At 34.8% G+C, this 25035-nt stretch overlaps 1 protein-coding gene across 1 annotated transcript in view; it reads left to right on the forward strand.

The window, feature by feature from the left end:
* Positions 1–25035, forward strand: part of LOC136041795 (general transcription factor 3C polypeptide 3-like) — a gene marked incomplete at its 5' end in the record, with an annotated part of 171234 nt that overhangs the window by 56294 nt on the left and 89905 nt on the right. The window contains 3 exon segments of the mRNA XM_065726550.1: positions 6223–6333; positions 19229–19375; positions 22046–22278. Coding sequence (XP_065582622.1) covers positions 6223–6333; positions 19229–19375; positions 22046–22278 — 491 coding nt within the window.

The raw sequence follows: 25035 nt of genomic DNA on the forward strand, positions 1-25035 counted from the left end.
GATGTCATAAATAAGGATTTAAAGGAAATGGGAACTTCCTGGGAGGGTGTAAAGAGGGAGGCTTTAAATAGATTAGGTTGGAGGAGGAGCGTGCGTAGCTGTGTTGGCCTCAGGCGGCTTGGTACTGCAGTGAGTTATTAGTAGTAGTAGTAAATCAGTAACAATAACAGTGTATTATTCATCCTATTAATTTCTTCTTGTATAACCGTATATTACTGCGATAGATATCATGGCTATATATATCATGGCATATATCGAAGTGTTTCCCGCCTCATCTGGCGTCTGAAATTTAGATATTACAATGAGATGATTTGTTTAACGGTCCCCAGACTCATGTGGCTCTCAGCTAGGGGGCTGCATGCCATCGAATCAGCTAAAGGGCTTTCTTGATTAGCCCTCCGAAACAAACATATAAATATGAGCACCTAGGTTCTTTTCAAAAAAAAGCTTTTTGAGTCTACTGCTCTTTAGGGGCCTTCTCCAGGCCATTCAGCGCGTCCCCAGGGGGTGTTAGGGGAACGCCCTACAGATATGTAGGATACCTCCATAGGAGGGGGGACCATGTCCCTGGGGGGGGGGGGGGGGTTCATAATAGAAACTTGCGTACCCTTGCCAGGGGCCGTAAATACAGTTGGAGGAGGAAAGGCCTACCGACGTGTCCATACGTCCCGTGAGTTACAAACCTTCTCTCAGTAATAGGTGAAATTAGTAGAGCATTCACAAGGGATTCTCATTAATGCATAATTCTTCTGGGCTTCGTCTGTTTTGACGGGCGTTTTCGGGCTGAAAAACCTTTTCCTAGCTAATTCATTTACTATGGGCTGCCTCCCTGTAGTAGCATAATATTTGTAGGTATGAATTTATAATGAGTCGGAGGTAATAGGCTTGGTACTGTTTTTGCAGGATTTCGATTCCTGTTGATAGAAGAGCATCACCAAGTGCTGAAAACCATGTTGTGACCAAAATGGGCCCGGGATTCCGCAAAGCCTCCATTCGTACTGGAGGTCCTAGGGACTTCTTACTATCCGATTCTAGGCCGGCTTAAGCACTTCGGTGTAGACTTCAGAAGACATCTTGATCCCCGTCGTGCACTGGTATCCGGGTTCAATGCTTTTCCTGAGGCCAAAATAGTTTTGATGATTTAAATAACATGAAAGTTGGAACTTCGAATGTTACGGCGATAAAAAACGACTATTGTATTGACATTTTACTGACGAACTCGATTGAATCGAACTGGACTTATTAGGGGTTTCAGAGACTCATATCTCAGGGGTAGGAAGCGTGAAATTAGGTGATATCGAATTTGTTTACTCAGAGAGGAAGGATGGGGTACATCGACAGGGAACTCATGATGATTAAGGGAGGTGCTAAATCTTGTTTAGACTGGTTAGGTATTAGTAACAAAAAACCAGTTGCTCATTTTATGACTAAAAAATTCAGGGTATCAGTTATAGTAGTATATGCCCCTGTTGAACCGAGTGACGGAGATACTAGTGAATTTTACTTACAGTTACAGGAGCAAATAGACGGGGTCCCAGGTATAAATATCGTGTTTTTACTTAGAGATTTCGACGCACAGGTCGGTAGAAATAGGGATAGATGGTACCCTGGCCTAGGTAAATTTGGTTTAGGAGAAGAAAAAAGTAATGGCTACAGACTTTTGAAATTTCGTAGGTATAATAATCTAGTTATAACCAATGCGGTATTTGGACATAAAATGGCCCATAAGTTGAAATGGTACTCGCGTGATGGTAAGGCAAACCTTATTGGTTACGTTAGCCTATAGTAAACCAAAGACTGGCAGGATAAATACAAGATACTAGGGTATATAGGAGTGTTGTTGTTGATGTTAAAAGTAAAGATCACTATCTAGTAGTGTCTAGGGTTAATCTAAAGCTGAAACTTTGAAGGGTATCTACCTCCCGGGAAGTTTTGATGTTGGTAGACCTTAGGATGAGAATTTTACAGAAACCTTCCAGGAACACTTTACTTGAGAGTCTCAAATTTGACAATGTGGAAGATGGTTGGAATAATTTAAAAAAAACAACTTGTGAAGTTAATGATGGTTTCTTACGGAAGAAAGTTAAGACTGCAGCTATGAATATTAGGGTAAAAGCTTTATGTTTAATTGAGAGGAGAAGGGATTTGTACAAGAATTATCTGAGCGATAGATCATATGAAAACAAAAGGAATGTAAAGAAAGTGGAGAAAGTATTAAAATATGAACTAAGGAGCTGTGAAGTGGAGGTCATGTATAAAATTACCTAGGATCTGGAAGATGTAGCTAGACGGCATAATAGTAAAATATTGTACTGGCATGTTAATAAATTGAGAGGGAGTAGTCAATCCGGACTTTTCCACGTTAAAGATAGGAACAGAGCCATAATTAGTGATAAGGAATAAGTCAAACAGAGATGGTTGGAATATTTTGAGAAACTGTTAAACCGAGATTCAGTTCGAGGAAAAGATATAGAGAAAAATGAAAAAGTTTGTGATACCTTGGATGTGAAGGAAGATTTGTTTTGTGAGGAAGAATTAGCGACAGTACTAAAAGGATTACAAAATGATAAGGCTCCAGATGCTCATAGCGTGGTAAATAAGTTTCTTAAATATGGTGGCTCTGAAGTTAGAAATAAATTACTGAAGATTATGAGTATATTTTTTTTTTAAGTCAAATTGCCTAACGATTTTACGAAAGCCTTAGTTATAAGAAAGGTGATAAGAGTGAGTGTCGTAGTTATTGAGACATTATTCTGGCCTCTTTAGGTAGCAAATTACTTAGTAATATGATACTTTTGAGACTGAGAGATGCTGTAGACGAAGTTTTAAGAGAAGAACCGTGCGGTTTTAGGAAAGGTAGAGGATATGTCGACCAAATGTTTACTCTTAGGTTAATCATTGAGAAGTGCTGTAGTTGTCAAACATCTTTTGTCCTCAGTTTCACACATTATGAGCTAGCGGTCAACTTTGTTATAGAAGAGCTTTAGCAAAAGTCTGATCCTTATATTGTAAACCAGACAAATATATTAAAGTGATTGGTGCTATCTACGAAAATTAAGGTATGAAATGAGGTTAGCAGCTGGTTTTGTATTAAATCAGGAGTTATACAGGGTTGTGTCCTATCCCCTATTATATGGATCATTTTGATGGACTTTGTCTCAAGGAGCAGGGGGAAGACAATGGGAGACCACGGAATCAAATGGGGAGGAAAAACTCTCCTGGACTTAAATTATGCTGATGATTTAAGCATCTTAGATGAAAGTATGAGCAAAATGAACAAACTCATAGAGGTTTTGCGAGTTCAAAGTGCTAGAATAGGTTTGAAAATTAATGTTAAGAAGTCTAAGTCACTAACGCTAGTAATAAGTGAAGATGAAAAGGTGACGTTGGATAACGAAAAGATTGATCAGGTGGGCAGCTTCAATTACCTTGGTAGTCTTATTAGTAAAGACGGGGGGGATCAGTGAAAATATTAAAAATAGAATAGCCAAGGCTCAGGATGTTTTTTCACAATTAAAAAAAAGTTAGGAAGAATATGAAGATAATTGTGCAAACCAAGATTAGAATATTGGAAGGAACAGTGATGACAGTGGTCAAATATGGCTCTGAGGCATGGGAGCTCCGAAAATTGGATGAAGATTTACTATAAATTTTCCAGAGAAATTACCTTCGGATTGTGCTGGGTATCCAGCTGACTGATGGTATTTCAAACAGTATGCTGCACGAAAAATATGGTTCAATCCCGCTTTCTAGGGCTATAATGAAAGAAAGGTTTAGATGGTCAGGACACGTTCTGCGGATGAAGGATGACAGATTGCCGAAGATTGTCCTTTTCGGCCAACTGTCTACGGGTAAATGGAAAGCAGGTTGTCCTCGTCTGGGGTAAGAGGATGCAATAAACAAAGATTGAAAGGAAATGTGAACTTCTTAGGAGAGATTAAAGAGGGAGGTATTGAAAATATTGGGATGGAGAAGGAGTGTGCGTAGCTGTGTTGGCCTCAAGCGGCTTGGTGTTGTGGTGAGTTGTTAGTAGTATTAGTAGTAGTAATAGTAGTAGTAATAGCAGTAGTAGTAGTAGTAGTAGTAGTAGTAGTAGTAGTAGTAGTAGTAGTATTAGTAGTAGTAGTAGTAGTAGTGTTGGTAACATTTATAACGGGATCAACATAGGAAATTCATGAAAAAATAACAAAATATCATACTTAGTCTATGGAAACAAAACGAAAATGAATGGCAAAGTAAGTCTCCACGGCAGCAAAAACAAAATTAACGAAAACAACGTAAAACCCATAACTGTGGCAACCCTGCCCTGAGATATCACGCTTCGAAATACCAATAACATTTCCTCTTTGCTCATGGTAAGATAATAGAAAAGATATATATTCCAACAAAGAACAAAAATCGTTGAATAAATACAAGTCACAGATCCCCACAAGGGCTCCACGGCCTGAAACGTGATGATTTTGCACGAAATTGCTTATAAAGCCAGGCCAGTGACTTGGCTGCTCTTTTTTCATCAATGTCAGTCATATTCAGGTGCACCATTTTGCGATATATGTTTGCAATTTTTGGGAAAACATTTTGTTTAAGTAATTAAATCAAACTCCTTTAAAGTATGCAGCATCGCAAGAAGAGGTAGTCAAAGTACATTATTTTTAGTGGACTGGTATGGACTGGCCTAAAGAGTCAAATAACTAAACAACATGACGTTATTGAACGTGTTTATGATATATTGAACGTTATTAATAATGTTTATCGCAATTTTTGTTTCAGCAAGAAAAATGAATTATAAGAGACGTGTTTTTTTAAATATAAAATTCAAGTACTAAATAGTAGTAGTAGTAGTAGTAGTAGTAGTAGTAGTAGTAGTAGTAGTAGTAGTAGTAGTAGTAGTAGTAGTAGTAGTAGTAGTAGTAGTAGTAGTAGTCAGTAGTAGTAGTAGTAGTAGTAGTAGTAGTAGTAGTAGTAGTAGTAGTAGTAGTAGTGTAGTAGTAGTAGTAGTAGTAGTAGTAGTAGTAGTAGTAGTAGTAGTCGTAGTGGTAGTAGTAGTAGTAGTAGTAGTAGTAGTAGTAGTAGTAGTAGTAGTAGTAGTAGTGGTAGTAGTAGTAGTAGTAATGATAGTAATAATATAATTATTGAGCCTTAGCAAGCTTGGCACGGGAATTGCACAAATATTTCAATATATTTTGACTATAGATTAAAGTAATTCGAAAACCTTAAAACAGATACCCAAAATTTTAAGGTTTATTATAAATTGTTGGAGCTTTAGCATGCTTGGCACATAAATATTTTTCAAAGTGTTGAGATTAGAATGAACATTGACAAATTGAAGAAAACAAATCAATAAAAAGAAGAACCTAAAAAAAGAAAAAGTAAAAAAGAAAAAACTAAGAAAAGAAAAAACTAAAAAAGAAACTGTATCTATATATATATATATATATATATATATATATATATATATATATATATATATATATATATATATATATATATATATATATATATATATATATATATATATATATATATATATATATATATATATATATATATATAAATGAGTTGTATATATACATGTTTGTTTGTTTGTGGTTTTGTATTTGACGTCATTATATTTGCATTTGACGACGGGGACACAGGGAATGTTCGATTAGCAATCACCATCAACAAAGCTCAAGGGCAATCGTTAGAAAAATGCGGTATACATCTGAATACGGATTGTTTTCCCATGGACAATTATTATGTTGCATGTTCAAGAGTTGACAAACCTGACAATCTATTTATATGGACAGACAATGGGACAGCAAAGAATGTTGTATATCCGCAAGTTTTACGTAGTTAAAAATATATAAATATATCTATCTATATTCACAGGTGGGACACAGGGACACAACTACAATGGCGCGTAACTAATATGGTGCGTAACGACTTACGAAAGTCGTGGATGTATCAACGAAAGATACAATAACTGTAAAATATATGAAGGAAAAAACAATTTAGTTTACGGATAATCCATAAATTCAAAGCAATTTATTTTTCATATTAGAAAGTTGCATGTTGGTGGATGCAACTATTGGTATCCTATCTTTTTTATTTTTTATTGAACCAACTATACAACAAAGAGAATAAAAAAAGAGTATCATGTTGAAAACACGACACACAAATATTTAAAAATAGGTCTGGGGCTAAAAGGAACAAAGGTAAATTTAAACTTTTTTCTTTCAGTATGCCGACTAGACAAGAATAATGTGGAATTGTATCGAGTTTACATAAAAATCCTGGCTCATGTTCAAAATGAAAAGAGGATGCTGGGTGCACAATCTGCAATGATTCGTGGTAAATATTTTACCCTCCTATCTCCTATTCTCTTGGCTTAACGCTAATGTTTTTTCTCTTCTTTTTTATTACAGAACTGCAAGTAGATGTAATTAAGGAAAAAGTTTTATCATTGCTACAATTTGGTCAAAGTGGTAAGCAACTTCAGGCAAACGTACTGCGAAAGATTCCCCATCCTCGCAAGATCCGATTCTTGATCTTTCACGTTTTATGCCTTTTTTTATCCTTCTGTTTCCCTTTGCGGCTTATGAATAAAACTATTTATAGGAGGGGTATATTCCATATCAAGCCAACCAAAAATAAGTTTCAGTAACTTTGTAATATTAGTTTGTCTGAAAGACTTGGCCAGAAATCAAAAATTTTGTTTTGTTTTAGTTTTCTTTTTTTAAATTAATTTTGAAAATTCGTTTCAAAACACTTTTTTTGCGCCTGTTAATTCCAAAAATAAATTTAAATATACAGCCATTGATGCTAGGAAGCTGTATAATAGCTCATTTTAAACCTCTTATGATTCACTTTAATTTGATATGCAACACAATCCAGCTATCAAAAGTAAAGTTTCTTGACTAATCACCCACAATTTTCATTTTTGGCTGATTTTCCAAAGCGTAATTTGCATGTTTTTTCTTTTTCTTGTTAAATATTTTCTGCCTATGTAGTTTTTATACACGAATGTCAATTTTTATTTACAAGATGAGGAGGAAGTTATACACCCATCCATCTCAGAATCCTAAAAAAAGACTGGTTTTAAATGTTCCACAATTTCAATATTAGTGACAGCTTGTCTGGATCGGTGTTCTTGCGTTTGCCAAAATAAAGGAATCTCAAGTTTCATCTGTTGCTGCTATTCTTCCTTCATTGTAATGCTTGCTTCGTTATTGATTTCTAGTTTTTAGTTTGTTGTATACCGCAATCTGATGGGTTTAACTCTTCTTTAATAGCAGGAATTTGACTGCAGTAATGGTCTTTGGTGTTTCGTGCCATAACCGATTCGGTGATTGAAAAGACCTCGTAAAACGTTAAAGATTCAATGAGAGCTCCAGAATGGATGTGGTCACTGAATATAGATATACTACTCGGGATGAAGACTTACGAAAAATAAATGAAAGAAAACCTCTAAGGTATTAACACAGAAGTTTTTTGAAATCAGTTTTTTGCTCTTCTAGACTGGAGTACAGATGATAAGCTTCTCGATTCAAACACATTTATAAACTATTGAAAACTTCAATAGATTTTTTAAATAGATCTTTAGAACTGTTCGGGGAATCACCTGTCGAAAAGATTAAGGTTTAAGTTAAAATTTACACTGAATTGAAAACACTGGGAAATCAAAACAACATTTGAAAAACCCTTAGTACCCTAAAACGAGCATGCCTACAAGGTTGAGAGCGATGAAAGCAAGTTAGAATCAGGATTATTGTAGAAGATAAAAGAAAAGCTTTTTTGAAGTACGAAACTTAAGTGAACGAATGAGAATTACAATGTTACATATATTACCTCGACTTTAGTTGTTAGAGTGTTAAAAAACTTAAGAACAGTATTAATTAAGTCCAATCATTAATACGTTTGGTGACAGAAATGGCATTCAGCTCTAAATCCAAAACCAGGGATCATACTAAACGAATTTTCGGCTATTTTAGTTGTAGGATATCATAGTGCTGAAGAAGTTAGTAGGAATATGCCCAGTAAAGAAAAGTGGAAAGGTAGATTGAGTAATTATAAAACAAAAGTTTTGAAAATACAGCCTCAAAATTATTTGATGATGACTAACTTTTCAGACATTTGAAGGAAAATGTCAAACCCACTATATAGTTTTTTTTTGAAAATACAGCCTCAAAATTATTTGATGATGACTAACTTTTCAGACATTTGAAGGAAAATGTCAAACCCACTATATAGTTTTTTTTTATGTATGTATGTACTGCATAAAAATGTAAAACCAACGATGACTGGTACAGGACTTGCAAGTATTATGTGAGAAGGAGATGATAGATAAGGTCGGCAGATTGTTTAAAAACAAACCAAAAGTTAGTATTCATAGGTTAAAAAGCTGGATGTCAGAAGATTTGATCAGCTGAATTTTAACCTGCCTGAACTCCCTGAAGTTACCACCGATAGCCTTAACAGGATCCTTGCTTCTATTGTCCAAAGCCTTCAGGTATTGTCATACAAATTACCAACTGATGGTTTGCTCCGCTCATTAGCTTTTATTTCTCCTTTGGTGATTGATAGAAGGTTTGGAGACTAAGAAAAACAAGTGCCTGCCCTCTGGATATCCATTTTCTCGTTATTGGTGCCTTCAGCAATTTCCTTTCAACGCCCATGTCTGTCCTTGTCAAGGAGATTGCCAAATCTGGGTAATTCCCTCAAATATAGAAGCAATGTTTCATAACCCCTTTAAAAAAGAAATATTGAGCCTGGTTTTGAAGGTGTTCACCCTATTTTTCTCACTCCTACATTCTCGAAGCTGTTTGAGGGATTCCTTGCAAACTGGTGCAAGGAACAAATTCATCCTCTTACCGACGTGTGGTAGTTCGGGAACCTCAAACCCGGTTCAACTTGCCATCAACTTATTCATCTTGTGAACACCACTGAAAGTTTTTTTTAATAGCCTAATGCTTAGCTAAAATTAATCTTCATTGATCTCCAAAAAATATTTGATATTGCTAAATAAAACATATTAGTTGAAAAGCTAGTCACTGGATTAAATATTAATTCTTCCCTGTCGCCTCCTTCTTATCAAATAGATCACAAGTAGTTAAATATCTGGATTTTATTCCAATACTCTTCCTGTCTACAATGTAGTACATCAAAGTAATCTCCTATGCACCCTCGTTTTCTCAGTAAATATTAGCAGCCTGGCTGAGGAATTCCCTGAAAAATGGAAATTTGTCAATGACTTTGTAGTCGTTTAAACTTGCTACATAAATTTATTCAGCAACTATAAGAGTATCTTCAATGACATTTCAGAAGATATCTTGAACTTTGACATTAGAGTAAATCCGTCTAAATCCTTGATAATGCCAATTTGTTTCCTTTACCCCTCCCCCACATTTTCTAAATCGTATCCTTCTTGAAATTTCCATGCCTTCCTTTAGATTACTTCGTGTCACAATTTCTTCTAATTCTAAGTCAGGTATCTATGATAAAAAATCATCCATAAAGCCAATGTATCTATCTTCTTCCTTAAGCTTCTAAATAAACTTCGCATCCTCCCTTCCCATTCTTTAAGGATTGATACTTCCTTTGTTGGTCCTCGTCTCAAATGCGTTTGTTCACTTTAGAACCCTGATATTTTCAAGAAAGAGTCTGATAAAATTCAATCTATCCAAAAAGAGTTTCCAAAGAAGGTTAAGTCCCGAACTTTCTCCTTCCATAAAGAGCTAGGTTAGAAGGGCTTGAATACTGTAGAGGTCTGTTGTGCCTCTGTCTTTTATGATTGCAATGACAAGCCCTCGCAAGGAACATATTTTCTGAAAAGACACTCACCTCTCAGATTCTACCCTACTCACCCTCCCAGCCGGCTCTTACCTTTTTCCCTTTTGCTGCTGTACCTCTATATATAATAAAACCTTTGTCCTCTGCACTACTGAAAGATAAAAAATAGTGCTAGTTTCCTTCTTTTTACTAATTGGTACAGGCACTGCTCATGTTTTTTGTTTGTTTGCTTGTTTTTCCCCTTCCTTTTTTAAAGTTCCTTTAAAAAAATTGTATTTGTAATTCATGTGCTTTTTTAAAAGTTTTAACTGTTTTTATCTTTTTAACATGTTATGACTAATCTCAGTTTAGATAAAGACTGATATATGAATGGATTTTATTCTGATATATTTTTTTTTAATTTTGTCATGCTTTTGCCAGTCTTTGTTTTTTCTGTTTTTATTTATTGAACCTGAACCTTGAATTTGGCCCTTGCAGGCTTGTGATGAAAATGGTTAGAAAAAATTACCTTATCTTAAAAGCCATTGAAATAATAGCATAGTTACCTTCCGCAAGTAAGAATAGAATAGGAATAGAATAGAATAGGTTTTATTTGCACAATCTCTCGTAGTCATAAAACTAAATGGCGCTTGTGCTTACAAAAAGAAAAAAGGATTAAATCAAACGACAAAAAAAAAATCAGAAGACAAATAGTTTAAAATCAACAATTGTTATACTTTGATACAAAGAAAGGGATGAATGAGTTGGAAAAACGATTTGTGCGTGAAGGAGGTGCTGCTAATCTGTCAAATTTCTTCAACCTAGTACTTCGATGTTTCACTAAAACTGGTGGTAGTATCGATCTGTATTTATCACTTCTGAGAAGATATTGGCCAAATTCAAGAATCAAACTGAGACGACGCTCTTGAAGAGAGGGAATTTGTATAGTGGATAATGCTAACTTATATTCGATAAAATCATCGCACAATATTACTTTGACTGCTCTTTTTTGTATTGACTCAAGCTGGTCACTTAGGTAAATAGTGTTATTGACTTGTGGGCCCCATACGGGACATGCATACTCTAAAATTGGTCGAATGTAAGTAAGATAGGCTGTCCTTAGTTGTGTCACTGAAAAACCAAATCGACGCATTAGTATAAGTGTCCGCATCGCACTATTTGCCTTTTTGATAATTGTATCGACATGGAGGCTGAAAGAGCAGTCGATGCGAAACTTGACACCAAGCACTACTGCCGAAGATTCACTAGGATAAGGAGGAGGAGGGCACACAAAGTCTCTCTTCAGGGGATTAAAGCGAAGGATTTTAGTCTTTCCTTCGTTGATTTGGAGGCTGTTCGCAGTACATTCATCTTTGAAGTTTTTGATTATTTCGTTACAGAATTGGGGGACAGCCTCAGACTTCTCAACAATGTACTTCAGTAGGACTGACAAGTCGTCTACATACTTAAATCTTTCTTCATAGCCGGAAAGGATGAAATTTATCACTGCCAAAAACAGTAGACTAGCGAGCTTAGTACCTTGTGGGGCTCCGCATGTAAGCTCGACCCATTCGGAGTCGGTATCTCCTGGGAAAAGACTGTAAACGCACTGATAGCGGGCTTGTAAAAAATTGATCACTAAAAGGAGAATATGTTTTTGCGCACCCATGGTGCGTAGATTTGTGATAGCAACGGAATGGCGAATAAGATCAAAAGCCTTTCGGTAGTCGACGAGGAGAAGGTCGACTACAGCACTTCCTCGGTCGAGCCACTCGACAATGAGATGGTACATCCGTACTAAATAAACAGTTGTGCTGCTGCCTCTTAAGCATCCATACTGATACGGGTCTAGATGTACAGAGACCTGTGACATAATTTTGCGGTAAATAAACGTTTCTGCAACTTTAGAAAGGTTCGGAGTTATTGATATAGTTATTTACCTCTTACCACTTCCTACTTAAATAAATGTCGCTCGATTTAAGAAATTATGGGAAAGTTTTCTTAAATAAATTTCGATAGGATCTGATTGATCAAGAAACATATAAGCGAAGGGTTACCGTTGGCAGGTGCAGCACGGTGACTATAACAAAAAGCAGTGACGAATTTGTTGAAGAGTTTCTGGAAACACTTTTAAAGCTCAAAACTCATTAAACTATTGCAAACGAGAAGAAGATGTTTTATTTAGAATAAGATAAAAAACTCAACCTAAGGTTAAATAGTTATAACCTATGATTCTGCAGAAAAGTATGCTATTTTTATTATCTTGGAAGGAGTTCAGTCTTGCTATTTGACAATAAGTCAAGCCAGACTACATTTATTTATTCAAGTGCGAAAACAAAATCAAGCATTTACAGTAAGTTCCCATAACAAAATGTCTAGAACATAACATGGCGGTAGTTTATGTATTCCAGATTACGTTCCAGAACTTTGTCTTTATCGAATGTGGTATCGTTTGAATTGAAAAAAAAACAACCAACTATTTACTTCTCTGAGCAGAGTTCTGCTGCATAAAAACCTGGAAAAATAATCTCAATTCTTGTGTTCATAAAGGGATTTTGGAATTGAAGCAAAATAGTAGGTGTTTCCAGCATCCCATGGAAAAATACTTTTGATAGACTTGGTGCTGCTGTCAAACGTCTCGCCTCTAAGTTTAGTCTGCAAAGACCTTGTAAAAGTCAGATATTAAGATTGCAACTGCATAAATTTGCTCTTCAAAACACGTTTAGTATATATCTTGTGTGTTTTTCTACCAGAAGAATTTATTAGCATCAATGAGGCTTTTTGGCTCAATGAATCACCAGCAATTGTTGACACCCAAATAGTTTCATTCCCTCAGTCGTATATCAGGCAACCAGATTAATTTTAACTATTGTCACTTCACTCCCATTAAGTTGTCTAAAACTGTAACAGCATTCGATTTCATCGCGCTTACAGACTTGTTGTACATTGAACCGGGATTGGGCACCTTCACTTGTAATCAGTACAGATATCGTTCATGCATTTTTTGAAGAATAATGACTCATGCGGCTTCGAATTTAGGTTTTTATTTTGCATATGAAAAGGCATGCTGCTTCATACCTCTACCCATAACTGCATATGCCAAATGCTTTACATTGTAATAAGAATACCGACATCGGTACTATTTGTTTGTTTTTTTCTATTTTTTTAATTTTGGCTCTGTTCTCATTAGTTTGTAACCTTTTTATGAATTTTAGATTTCTTTAAATAAAAGAAAAATAATTCTAAGCGTTCTGTAGATTTATAAGTCAGCCAACTTACCCTTATTGATTTTATAAACTTAGTCTGTACGGATGAACACGATTTTCCAAGTAGGTTCGTGTTACCAGTTTGCAAAAGATTTTATTTACAAAAACAACGCAGGAATAAAAGATTTTATGAAACTCTCTAGTGCTAACGGTTCCAGATATACATTCGTTTCGCTATTTTCAAATTGAAAAATGTGGAAAACCCGAAAATCTAGAATTTGGTTATATGATCTATTCTATAAAACTGACTTGTGAAGATAGTAGTGATTCCGGTAAATTTCACATAAAATTCAGGAGCAAACACACAATGTCCTAATTAAAAATATAGTATTTTTATTTTGAGACTCTAATTAGCACGTTTGTACTAATAGATGGAACCGTATAGAGAGGAGAGAGAAAAAAAAATAACCACGGTAAAAGACTATTGTGAGTTTGCTTGTGCATAATAGACCCAGTTAACTATTTAGTTTTGTAAATACATACAGACTATAAATATACTTTCGCGCAGCCAATCTCAAGCTGAAATTCAGTGGACGCTTACCAAGTTTTTACTTTCGTTGACTTTTGGACGAGAATTTGAGAGAAGTCCAATTTGCAATATAGAAGAGGGAGGATGATGTTCTAGGCAGTAAAATGGAAAACGCAGCTGGAAATGTTAGCGAAGAAGATTTAGACTTCGTAGAAAAGGGAAGAGTTTTCTAAATTATATATTTTTCAATAATACGAGGGAAGTAAGGAGATGAAGCTTTAAAGTATAATTAAGGAAATGTGAAACTGTGACTTCGGATCAAATTGCTGAGGATTGGATGATGCAGCCAGACTGTATAGTAATAAGATTGGTATGTTAAGAAACAGAGGGGAAGTAGTCAGTCCGCACCAGTCCCAGTTTCAGATAGGAATGACTATTCAATCATCGTTATTAGTTTCTTATAAACGATAAAGGTAGTTTTTTGGAGATCAGTAGAACATTTGAGAATGCATCGAGTGGTGATAAAATTATGCAAAATAATATACGAGATACGTAAAGAATTGTTCATAAAGGGATATTGGAATCGAAGCAAAATAGTAGGTGTTTCCAGCATCCCAGGGAAAAGTACTTTTGATAGTCTTGCTGCTGCTGTTAAACGTCCCGCCTTTAAGTTTAGCCTGCAAAGACCTTGTAAAAGTCAGATATTAAGACTGTAACTGCATAAATTTTCTCTTCAGAACACGTTTATAATAGAACTCGTGTGTTTTTCCACCAAAAAAATTTGTTAACATCAATGAGGCTCTTTGGCTCAATCAATCACCAGCACTTGTTGACACCCAAACAGTTAATTCCTTCAGTCGTATCTTAGACAACCAGATTATTGTCACTCCACTCCCATTAAGTTGTCTAAAATTGTAACAGCATTTGATTTGATTGTGCTTACAGACTTATTGTAAGAAGTAAAACTTCGTATCAGAATACTTTCATGTCTGAAAACCATTGCTTCAGCTACTTACTATCGTTTTTGCAAGTATAGTGCTTGTATATTCTTAGCCCCATATTGCGTTCTTCATTTGATATTTATCTATAAATATGCATTCTTTCAACTAAAGGAAGGTCAAAGGTTAAATCTGTGTTAATGAGATGGTGTTCATTTGAAGTACTCCTCATGGAGGTCTGAAAATTTGGGCCTGACGATGCACATTTTTTGGCTTTAGATACCCTCTCCCCTCCTCATGAAAAATCCCGTGTCCTACTTTTTCCACATTGTGAGTAACTTTTTGGTTAGTAAGTTTTGCCTTGGAGGCATATAAGGTTTTTAAGGAAGGGTTGGTCGTAAAAACTTTGAAGAAGGCTCGTCTGATTGAAAATTGGACGTTCTAGTTCCCTTTTAGAGAGTAAAAGCTGATCAGAGGGGATGTCACGCACTCTAGTCATTTTTCAAATTTGTCCAAAGATCTTACACCAATGCCTCTGGGGTTGAAACAATTATGTTGAGCTCGGGAACATCTGTTGCTAGTTATAATCCGGAGGCATATAAGGTTTCTATAGAAGGGTGGTCTCAAATTCTTTGGAGGAGGCCCATTTGGTTGAAAATAGAGAGTTCTAGTTTCCTTTTCAGAGCCATAACTGGTTGACTGGAGGGAAACTAGACCGGCCCCCATGCTCTCTTTTCTTTAAAAATATCTTATCGAAATCTAAGGTAGGCTTTAGATTTTTACCGTTAGGGAAAAGAGCAGTGGCCAAACTCTTTTTTGTAGTGAGTTTTAATCGTTTTAAAGTTTATTTATTCATTTATATTATTACCTGTTGTATGTTTGTTTCTTATGATTGTTTATTTAATTTAGATTGTTCGTTTTGGGTTTCATTTATTCTTTAATAGTAACTTCTGGTCGTTTTGAGTTTGCATTACTATAGGTTTATATTTCTGCTTACCTTAAATTTAATTCGGCCTTTACGTTTCTTTGAAAATTTATTTATTTATTTTCTTTTTTAATTAATCATTAAACGATCTATGATGAGGTAGATGGAAAGCATATTCACACTTTCGGTGAAAGACCCCAAGACAACCGTTAAGACCGTGAAGGACTTAAGCATGCAGTAATACTGATCCAATCTTTTGAGCTGATATATGTTAGGTTCCAATGGGTATGTTGTTATTAGAACCACTGCGACTGTAAGGCTATAGAAATATCCACTAGAAGTTTTAATTTGATCGCCTATTAATTCATTTTGCTCGATAAATTTTGACCTCATTGCGACGGAAGTTTTCATTTTCCGGGACAAAATGCTAAAAGTCACATATTATACGTTGTTTTGAGAGGGGAGAGTTAATCTTCTTCCTAAAAGTAAACAATTTTTATTTGTGTTAATAAATTTTGATGAGCAAAATTGAATATTTTGACCATTGAATATTTTGAACTAGGTTAGTAATCATACACTATGTATGCTTTAATCAGAATTTCGTTTAGTTTTGGGTGCTTCTAATAAGGTCGCTCTTTACTCGTTTTACTATGAAGTGTTTTGAACTGAAAAATTTGACTGGCTAAAATTTTATCCGAGCTTCGGTTCTTAAAGAAAACCTCTAGATTTCCTGAGTTTTTAATTTGGGAACAATTAAAACGAAAGAAATCTTGAAGTTCAAGTCCCACTCACTAGATAAACTTTGAATGTTATCTCAGTGCATGTGTATTCTAATTCAAGGAAGCGTAAATAGTTAAGATTTCGAGGTCTTAACTTTAGCCTAAAACATCACTCTTATGTCCTACTTGTGCCTTCTCGGGATTTGATCCTTTTTTATGAGGAATTGAGGAGGGGAAGGGGTTCAATTTGTATATCAATTCAGCCAAAGCTGGTAGAGACCAGAAGCTAATTTTTACGATAAGCCTTTCTCTGGGCCCAGAACCGACTACTACTGTATGGAAAGAAGTCCCTAAATTCTTGACAGTAGGAAATCCACCAGAAAAAGTTGTATCTAATTCTACGCTCCTAATTTTTGTCATCTTGACATCTAGAAAAATTTTCAGATTTCATGCAAACTTAACCAGGAGTAACAGCTGGGACATGTGAGGGATGAGTAAGGATGGTCCCTAAATTTTGATTAAATATAAAAAAACACAAGTTTTCTGAAATGAAAGTAAGGAGCGACATTAAAAATTAAAACGAACAGAAATTACTCCGTATATGAAAGGGGCTTTTCCTCCTCGACACCCCGCTCTTTACGCTAAAGTTTTTTATTGTTTTAAAAAGTAGAGTTGCAAGAAAGAATCAAACTTTAGCGCAAGGAGTGGGTTGTCGAGGAGGAAAAGCCCCTTTCATATACGGAGCAATTTCTGTTCGTTTTAAGTTTTAATGTCGCTCCTTACTTTCATTTCAGAAAACATGTTTTTTTATATTTAATTTCTGAAAGTTTTTGAATTAATGCATGTCTGATTTTGGCTCTCCGTACATAAATTATTAAAATGAAATTTGCGAATTAATTCCTTTTTTGGCTAAATGGCTTTCTCTTAGTTTTGATCAGACGATTTTGAGAAATAAGGGGTGGGGAAGGAGGCCTAGTTGCCCTCCAATTTTTTGGTTAATTAAAAAGGCAACTAGATCTTTTAATTTTTAACGAACGTTTTTATTAGTAAAAAATATACGTAACTTAAGAATTAACTTACGTAACAAACTTTTATATTCTTATATTTTTGATTATATATATGAGGGGGCTGTTCCCCTCGTTAATACCTCGCTCTTCATACTAAATCTTGTTTTGTCCCAATTCTTTAAGAATGACCCCTGAATCAGATAGGCCGTAGAATAAATAGTTGAAATTACTTAAAAATTTTTTTAGCATAAAGAGCGAAGTATTTATCTCCTCCTAAATACCTCGCTCTTTATGCTAAAGTATTTTTAGAACCCCTCATATGCGTAATAATCTCTGTTCGTTTTAAGTTTTAATGCTTCTCCTTACTTTCAATTGAAAAAACTTTTTCATGTTTATATTTTCATTGTTGTTTTTTTTAATAGTAATGCTAGAAAATCCTGCGCCCTTTTCATTGAATTTCTCTTTCCCCATGAAATATTCCTCCAAGGAAAGATCCTCCTATATAGCCCCCTCCCCTGAACCCCACACCCAAACCAAAAAATCCCCCTGATAACGTCGGTACACTTCCCAGTAACCATTACTGTATGTAAACATTGGTCAAAGTTTGTAACTTGCAGCCCCTCCCCCAGGGACTGTGGGGGGTAAGTCATCCCCAAAGACAGAGTTATTATGGTTTTCAACTATGCGGAACAAAATGGCTATCTCAAAATTTTGATCCGTTGACTTTGGTAAAAAATGAGCGTGGGAGGGGGCCTAGATGCCCTCCAATTTTTTTGGTCACTTAAAAAGGGCACTAGAACTTTTCATTTCCGTTAGAATGAGCCCTCTTGCAACACTCTAGGACCACTTGGTCGATACGATGACCCCTGGAAAAAAAAAACAAAAACAAACAAACAAATAAACACGCACCCGTGATTTGTCTTCTGGCAAAAAATATGAAATTCCACATTTTTGTAGATTGGACCTTGAAATTTTTTCTATAGGGTTCTCTGATACGCTGAATGCGATGGTGTGATTTTCGTTAAGATCCTATTACTTTTAGGGGGTGTTACCCCCTATTTTCCAAAATAAGGCAAATTTTCTCAGGCTCGTAACTTTTGATGGATAAGACTAAATTTGATGAAAATATATTTAAAATCAGCATAAAAATCCGATTCTTTTGATATATCTTTTAGCATCGAAATTCCGTATTTTAGAGTTTCGTTTACTGTTGAGCCGGGTCGCTCCTTACTACAGTTCGTTACCACGAACTGTTTGATTGTCGAAACTGAAAGTTGGATCCTAACCAAAATATGTGGAAAGTAATTTAGGCACATAATTTTCCTTTCTTGGGCCTACGCCTGACCCAACCTCAGGGGAGAGGGGGGCATTTTCATAAAAAGTTGCTACATTTTAATTAATTGGCAGGCCGATGGAATTCAGCCGAAACCCTGATAATGGATACAATATGGGTTTTAGGCGTCCATACTGAATCTGGCCTGTATAAGGGAAGTTCTATTTTATTTTTTTTCATCTGCTTCCAACTGAAGAGTATAATGGATCACAATTAAATATGACTTGGATTAGCAGCTATGGTTTAAGGGGACTCGATTCCGATCCGACACCTTATTTACCACTTCTCACTAGAAGCTAGTAGGTTTTTGGGTCCTTTTTTATTGTTTGAATAAGGACATTTTATTTCCGCTAAAAACTGTCTACGGCTGTAAAAAAGACAATCTACATGGACACATTATTGAAAGACATCTATAAAGACAGTCATTAGATTGTTTATTTTATCGCACACTTCTTGTGTGTAAAATCTGTTTCTGAAATTCTTTCATTCCGCAGTAAACATTCTCTATCCATGTGACTTAGTCAGGAATGCTGCTTTGCAACTGTGATCAGTGTTGCACAGTTACCGCAACACATGATGGGGGCCGTAGCAATGGAGGGATAGCTAATGCTTCTTCTTACAACAAAAAACGAGTCCTGAAAACTGTTTACGGATAAATTCTTCTAGGTTAACACTTTTAATTATCTGTGTCGCATATCTATGACATTCGATAGTACAAATGCAGCTTCTTTTTTTCTACAGTCGAAATTGAAGAAACGCTGCCCTGGCCTGTTTGAGTGCTTAAATTGTTAAGTGGTGTTATATAATCTATATCATTTCAGCAATGAAAGCCCCTGAGTATAAGGACGAAGCGAAAGCACTTGCAATTAACACAGCATGCGAGATGATGAAGCTCAATATGACACAAGGGGCTAAAGTATGTCTAGAAAATTTCGTTGTAACCCATCCAGACGGTGTAGATGAATCTTGTAAGTGTCTTTCTGGTCCTTGCATGATGATAAAGTTGGTATCTGTGAACTGTAGTCGGATCTAACAATGACTACTAATTTTGTTCGCACAAAAGAAACCACTATCAATTCACTACGTTTTTGGTTTTAAGTTCATGCTTGATAGATATATGTAGCTGAAAAATAGGGGGGGCTGGGAATCGAGGATTATAAAAACCAACGGCAGAGAAATTAGAAATATATCTGAATATTTTGATCCTCTTCTTCACTAGTAGTAAAAATAATAGTTGAAGAAAAGAAGGTTGGCTAAAACAACAAGAGAAAGCCGACAAGCTCAACAAAATTTTGATACAGCTTGCCTGAATTTTTATGCATTATTTTACTTTTACACTAGGACATAATATTATTTCAAACTGTAAATATTTGGAAACCAATGCTGTAAAACCTATACTCGGCTTATTTAGCCTTATTTCTAAACTTCTTTCGCCGTTGTTTGTCGTAATTAGTAACGAAACTGTTAATTGGATCGATAATTTGCAAAATCGGGATTTTCCTGGAATCGGAATGGAATAGGAGTCGAGGATTTTATTAGAATCGAAATAGGATTATAGGAAATAGGAGAATAGGATTCAAGGAGTTTTTCTTAATTCACAAACGATTCTACTCACAATTTTATTTTCAAAGTGAAAATAAAATCGTTTCTTGCTGTTTACTATGTAAAAAAAGGAAATAATTACTTAGACTTCTGGCAAGTCTGATGAAATATTGACTATCTCACTGTATTGATAAAAAGTTATTGATAGTATTTTTTATAAAGTGCATCCCCAAACCATTTTTTTTTTGTTCAATTGAATATGATTTATTTAAAACTAAAGGTGTTTGTTTTTATTTATTAAGGGGAACCCTTCCATCATAGTTTAGGAAGCTTCAGATGTTTACTATTTAAGAAAGTGAAATAATACTTAACTTTATGTATATTTAATATAGACATTTGTGAACTTTGAACTTCGGCAGAATAACGCTTAGTGAGTCTGCTTGAATTCGTTTTCTTTATTTATTCTTTTTTATTATTGACGTTGAAGTTTATTTTTGTAAAATCATGACATTTTAAGTTTGATGAAAACGGGGGAGGTACTTAAAACTTTAGAAAACGTTGGACAGATTGAACGAACCTGAACATTTCAACTAATGTTTTTTTTGTGACGTTTTCTCTTGTTCTTATGTTTTGGGAAAAGAGATGTGTCCGTACTTAGTAGTAACCTTTTTTGCTGATTTTTTTCTTTTTCATGTCTAGAGCTGTCACAGACGTATGGTCCACAATTTCTGGCATAATTTTCTGATGTCCCCCTGCACAAGTAGATTTATTGCACTTGCTTAAAGGAGCTATGTACCTGGAGACGGTTGAGGACATTAACCTTATCCTGTCTCCTTGAATAATTTATTTCTCTGTTTTTTTTTTCATTTGTATTCTAAATCATTCCAACCCACAGCCCTTGAAGGGCGAAGGAAGACCGATGTACGATTTTTAATTACCTGAAATACTTTAATTGTCACTAGCTTGGTTTAAAGAATCTTGGATTTAGCTAATCTACTAATGGCCTATAGTTACTATTTACGTGTCTTTACCTGTATATTTACCTGTTTTACACATTTTTGGTGATCTTTTGCATGAACAGAAATAAAAAATTAATGGTTTGTATTTTTTTTTTGGAAATTTTGTCGTACAAAATGCAATGTGGAATTTAAATAAGTAACGTAAACAATGGTAATGGTGGATGGCTAGTGTGTATAAATGAAGATAACTTAGGAGAAAATACAAACGAGAATTTTCAGTCGATCATTTTGAATTAAATTATCGCCAATTAACTCAGCAAATATAAACAGAACGATTATCATCGTTTTAATCAATTTTGAATTGTCACTGCGGGATATCTCAAAAGTAGCAATAATTTATATAAAGCAGGATAACTTGCGAGAAGCTGCAAAAGATTTTTTTCAGTCGATCGTTCTGAATTAAATCTATAGGACTTTAATCACTTAAAAGAATTGGAATAGAAAGGAAAATTGAACTCTTTGTTAACAGTTATGAATTATCACTGCGGAACACCTTAGAGGATCGCGTCATATAATCTATTAATAACTTTTTAGCTTGTATGGTCAAATCATTTAGAATTGGTCTTTTTAATGTTTAAGCTTTTATATATGCAGAAAAAACTTCCATATCACTATCTTCACTGCATATGGCATAATTTAACATATCTTTATGTCAAACCTTTCTTGTGTGAAACATTTTATCCTATAGATTGACAAGAAATAAGCACAGAACTTTATCCGTTTTTTTTTTCAGTTTCAAACCTGATAGCTTAAACTTTATGTTAGAATCACGCGAAGCTAAGAAACTAATGATGGATCAAGTAGGCACTCAAAGTGCACAGGTGTTCTGGCCAACTGACTCCTTGCCCGCTTTGGGCTTTAGCCATTATTTGGCTTTAAACTCTAGAATTTTAGTCTTTCACCATTTTAGTCTTTTCCCGCTTTATTGCTGTTAATCTAGTGGCCAAACAATTTGTTCAGAGACATTCAGGCTTGCATAGTATTGTTTAATCAAACTTTCCCCTTTTGATGTATATCTCATTTCCCTGCTCATTGCTCTTCTGTTATTCAATGTTTATTACAACGTCTTTTTTTCAGTTGTTAATTTGCTAACTGAAGTCTATATTCAACTGGAAGACTACAATGCAATTTTACTATGTCTCATTGTGAAAGCCAATGTTAAAGTGTATCAATCTCAGGGATTAGAAATCGAAAACGAGGAAGATTTTCCTAGCATTACTGATTATTCAATACCTGAAGACATGCCGGTTGAGTTGAAGTCCAAACTGTGTATGGCTCTTATAGGGTTAGGATTTCCAGACATGGTTCAGGTAAATAGACGTCAATAAGTCCAGTTCAATTTTCCTTAAAATGTGTGACAGTCGACACAGTTCGTCAATTTTGAATTCCAGTTGTTTCAGATAACTGGAAAGTGAAGCATTTTTTCGTCTGCAAAGTAATAAGTTCTCAAAACTTCACCAGTTTCTAACCCTATTTTTAATCAAGAAATACTTCCATAAGAAAGTGGTTAAATTTAGATCACATTCTTCGATTTATAATCTTGTAAGACGAACGAACACATTTGGGACCAATTTGGATTGAGAAGTTATTCATCAAATCTGTGAAGAATTAACTCATATAAAGTCAAGTTTATTTGGTTCTCTATTGCTATGGAAGGGAACAAGATACTCTTGGCTGCTAAAATGGCACTGCTAATGCATGACTTGTAGCGAGTCCCTGAATGTTCACGTCAATCTCAAGTGTCTACCATGGTAGGGTATCAGCAAGGCCGTAATATTTAATAAGCAAGTATATATGACACCCTAGAAGCTCTTAAGCTTCGAGGCCCACTCAAAAATTATCTTCTATATTCAATATTATTTTTTAATTTGAATATGTAAAAAAAATTTCACTAAATTTATCGAGTTTAGAATAAATTTGACTAAAATAATGTCCTAAAGAATATCAAGATCTAAAGGACGAAGTTGATATTTTTCGTTCCCTTATTTGAGACTGCACCAAACTGGACTAGTGTTAAATTGTAAGAAAAAGAAAGGAGAAGTCTTTGTTACTTGAGTGGCAGCACAAAACTAACTAAAAAATGGATTTCTAAAGGGTAATATTTCAATGACATAGCCTCTGTAATTCACCCAGAACTACATAAAATGGTTCAGAATCAAGTGATTAACCTAGTGTACGTGGTCACTTTAAATCTTGAGGCCATAGATGTCACAGGATACTTGTCAATTATTAGGAATTGAAAGCAGAAACGGTAGAATATTACAAAATAAAAGCTCAAGAAAGAATGACATTCCAATCTTATCTTAAATGAATACAGCAACCAAACCAGCCTCAACATATTTTACTTCTCACAAATATTAAGCTTCCACATCTTATTGTATAATACCTTATGATAGATAGATATTTATTGCAATAAAAGCCGCTTTGGGCTATGGCAAAAAAAAGAAAAGTCGAAAAAAATAATAGCACATGACAATAACGCTCATAGCTAAATATATTACATAACAATAATAATGTAAAGCAACAAAACAAAACAAAAGCATAATAAAACACATAATACCATAAAACTAACGCACATATTTACTCAAAATCTCGCACACATACATATATTAAAAAAAAATGTTTGTTTATTAGCTATGTTTGGCTATTAGCTATTGATGTCATGACCTAACAAATTTTTTTCTTTGAGACTTTAAGTCTTGCAAGTGTAAGGTTTCAACAATTGTGTGCAAGCATTTTGCCAAATTAAAGGACCCTCTGTTGTTACTCTTCTCACTGTGATTTCAAATCAAGATTTGCCTCAAGGATATGGAAGTCCGTCCACATTATTCGTACTCTAGAGCCAGAAAGTGAGGACACCAATATTTGCTCATACACACCAATAAACCTTGTTTCCTGCATTGGCAAGGTTTATGAGTCCATACTTTCACTATCCAATTTGAAAGCGTCAGGAAAGGGCTGGAATTTTAGGGAGATGAAATAAAAATTCATTTTTTACAGATACATGTTAGTAGAAAAGGCAGGCTTGTGGCACCCTATTAAAATTGGAATCATGAAAAGAATATGAATCAATATGTTTGCAGGTACTGGATAAACAGCTAAACTATTTAGGTCAAAAATGTGTAAGTTTCAAATGATAATTTTGGAACCATCAGAATGGTTGTATTCAATAAAAAACTAGTATTAAAAACAGATTTTCTGTAATTTCGACTTGGAATGATGTTATGCTAGAGCTTGGAATGACATCACTATTTTCTATTTGAAGTATTACGGCATTTGACAAGATGGTATGAAGAAAAAGTTCGTTTTCCTCAGCTGCAAACTATTCACTCAGGCATGTATATAATTGAATTAAAAAAAACTAAAGTTTTTTAACTGAAAGTAAGGAGCGACATTAAAACTTAAAACGAACAGAAATTATTCTGTATAGTAAAGGGGTTGTCCCTTCCTCAACACCTCGCTCTTTACGCTAAAGTTTGACTCTTTGTCACAACTCTACTTTTTAAAACCATTAAAAAAAACTGGACCACTGAGTCGATACGATCACCCCTGGGAAAAAAAATAAAATAAACAAATAAAGACTCATCCGTGATCTGTCTTCTGGCAAAAAATGCAAAAATCCACATTTTTGTAGATAGGAGCTTGAATCTTCTACAAAAGGGTTTTCTGATTCGCTGAATCTGATGGTGTGATTTTCGTTTAGATTGTATGACTTTTAGGGGGTTTTCTCCCTATTTTCTAAAATAAGGCAAATTTTCTCGGGCTCGTAACTTTTGATGGATAAGACTAAACTTGATGAAACTTATGTATATATATAAAATCAACATTAAAATGCGATTCTTTTGATGTAACTATTGGTATAAAAATTCCATTTTTCAAAGTTTGGTTACTATTGAGCCGGGTCGCTCCTTACTACAGTTCGTTACCATTAACTGTTTGACACTAAAATAACGCTTATGTTTTTGTACACTTGTGAATACAACAAAACAAATAAATATTAAGGTGATTTTTGAATTTTTGCTTAATATTTCTAATTACTATTTAGAAATGAATGTCAACATGATAGA

Source organism: Artemia franciscana, unplaced genomic scaffold (assembly GCF_032884065.1).
Source record: "Artemia franciscana unplaced genomic scaffold, ASM3288406v1 PGA_scaffold_38, whole genome shotgun sequence".
Classification (NCBI taxonomy): domain Eukaryota; kingdom Metazoa; phylum Arthropoda; class Branchiopoda; order Anostraca; family Artemiidae; genus Artemia; species Artemia franciscana.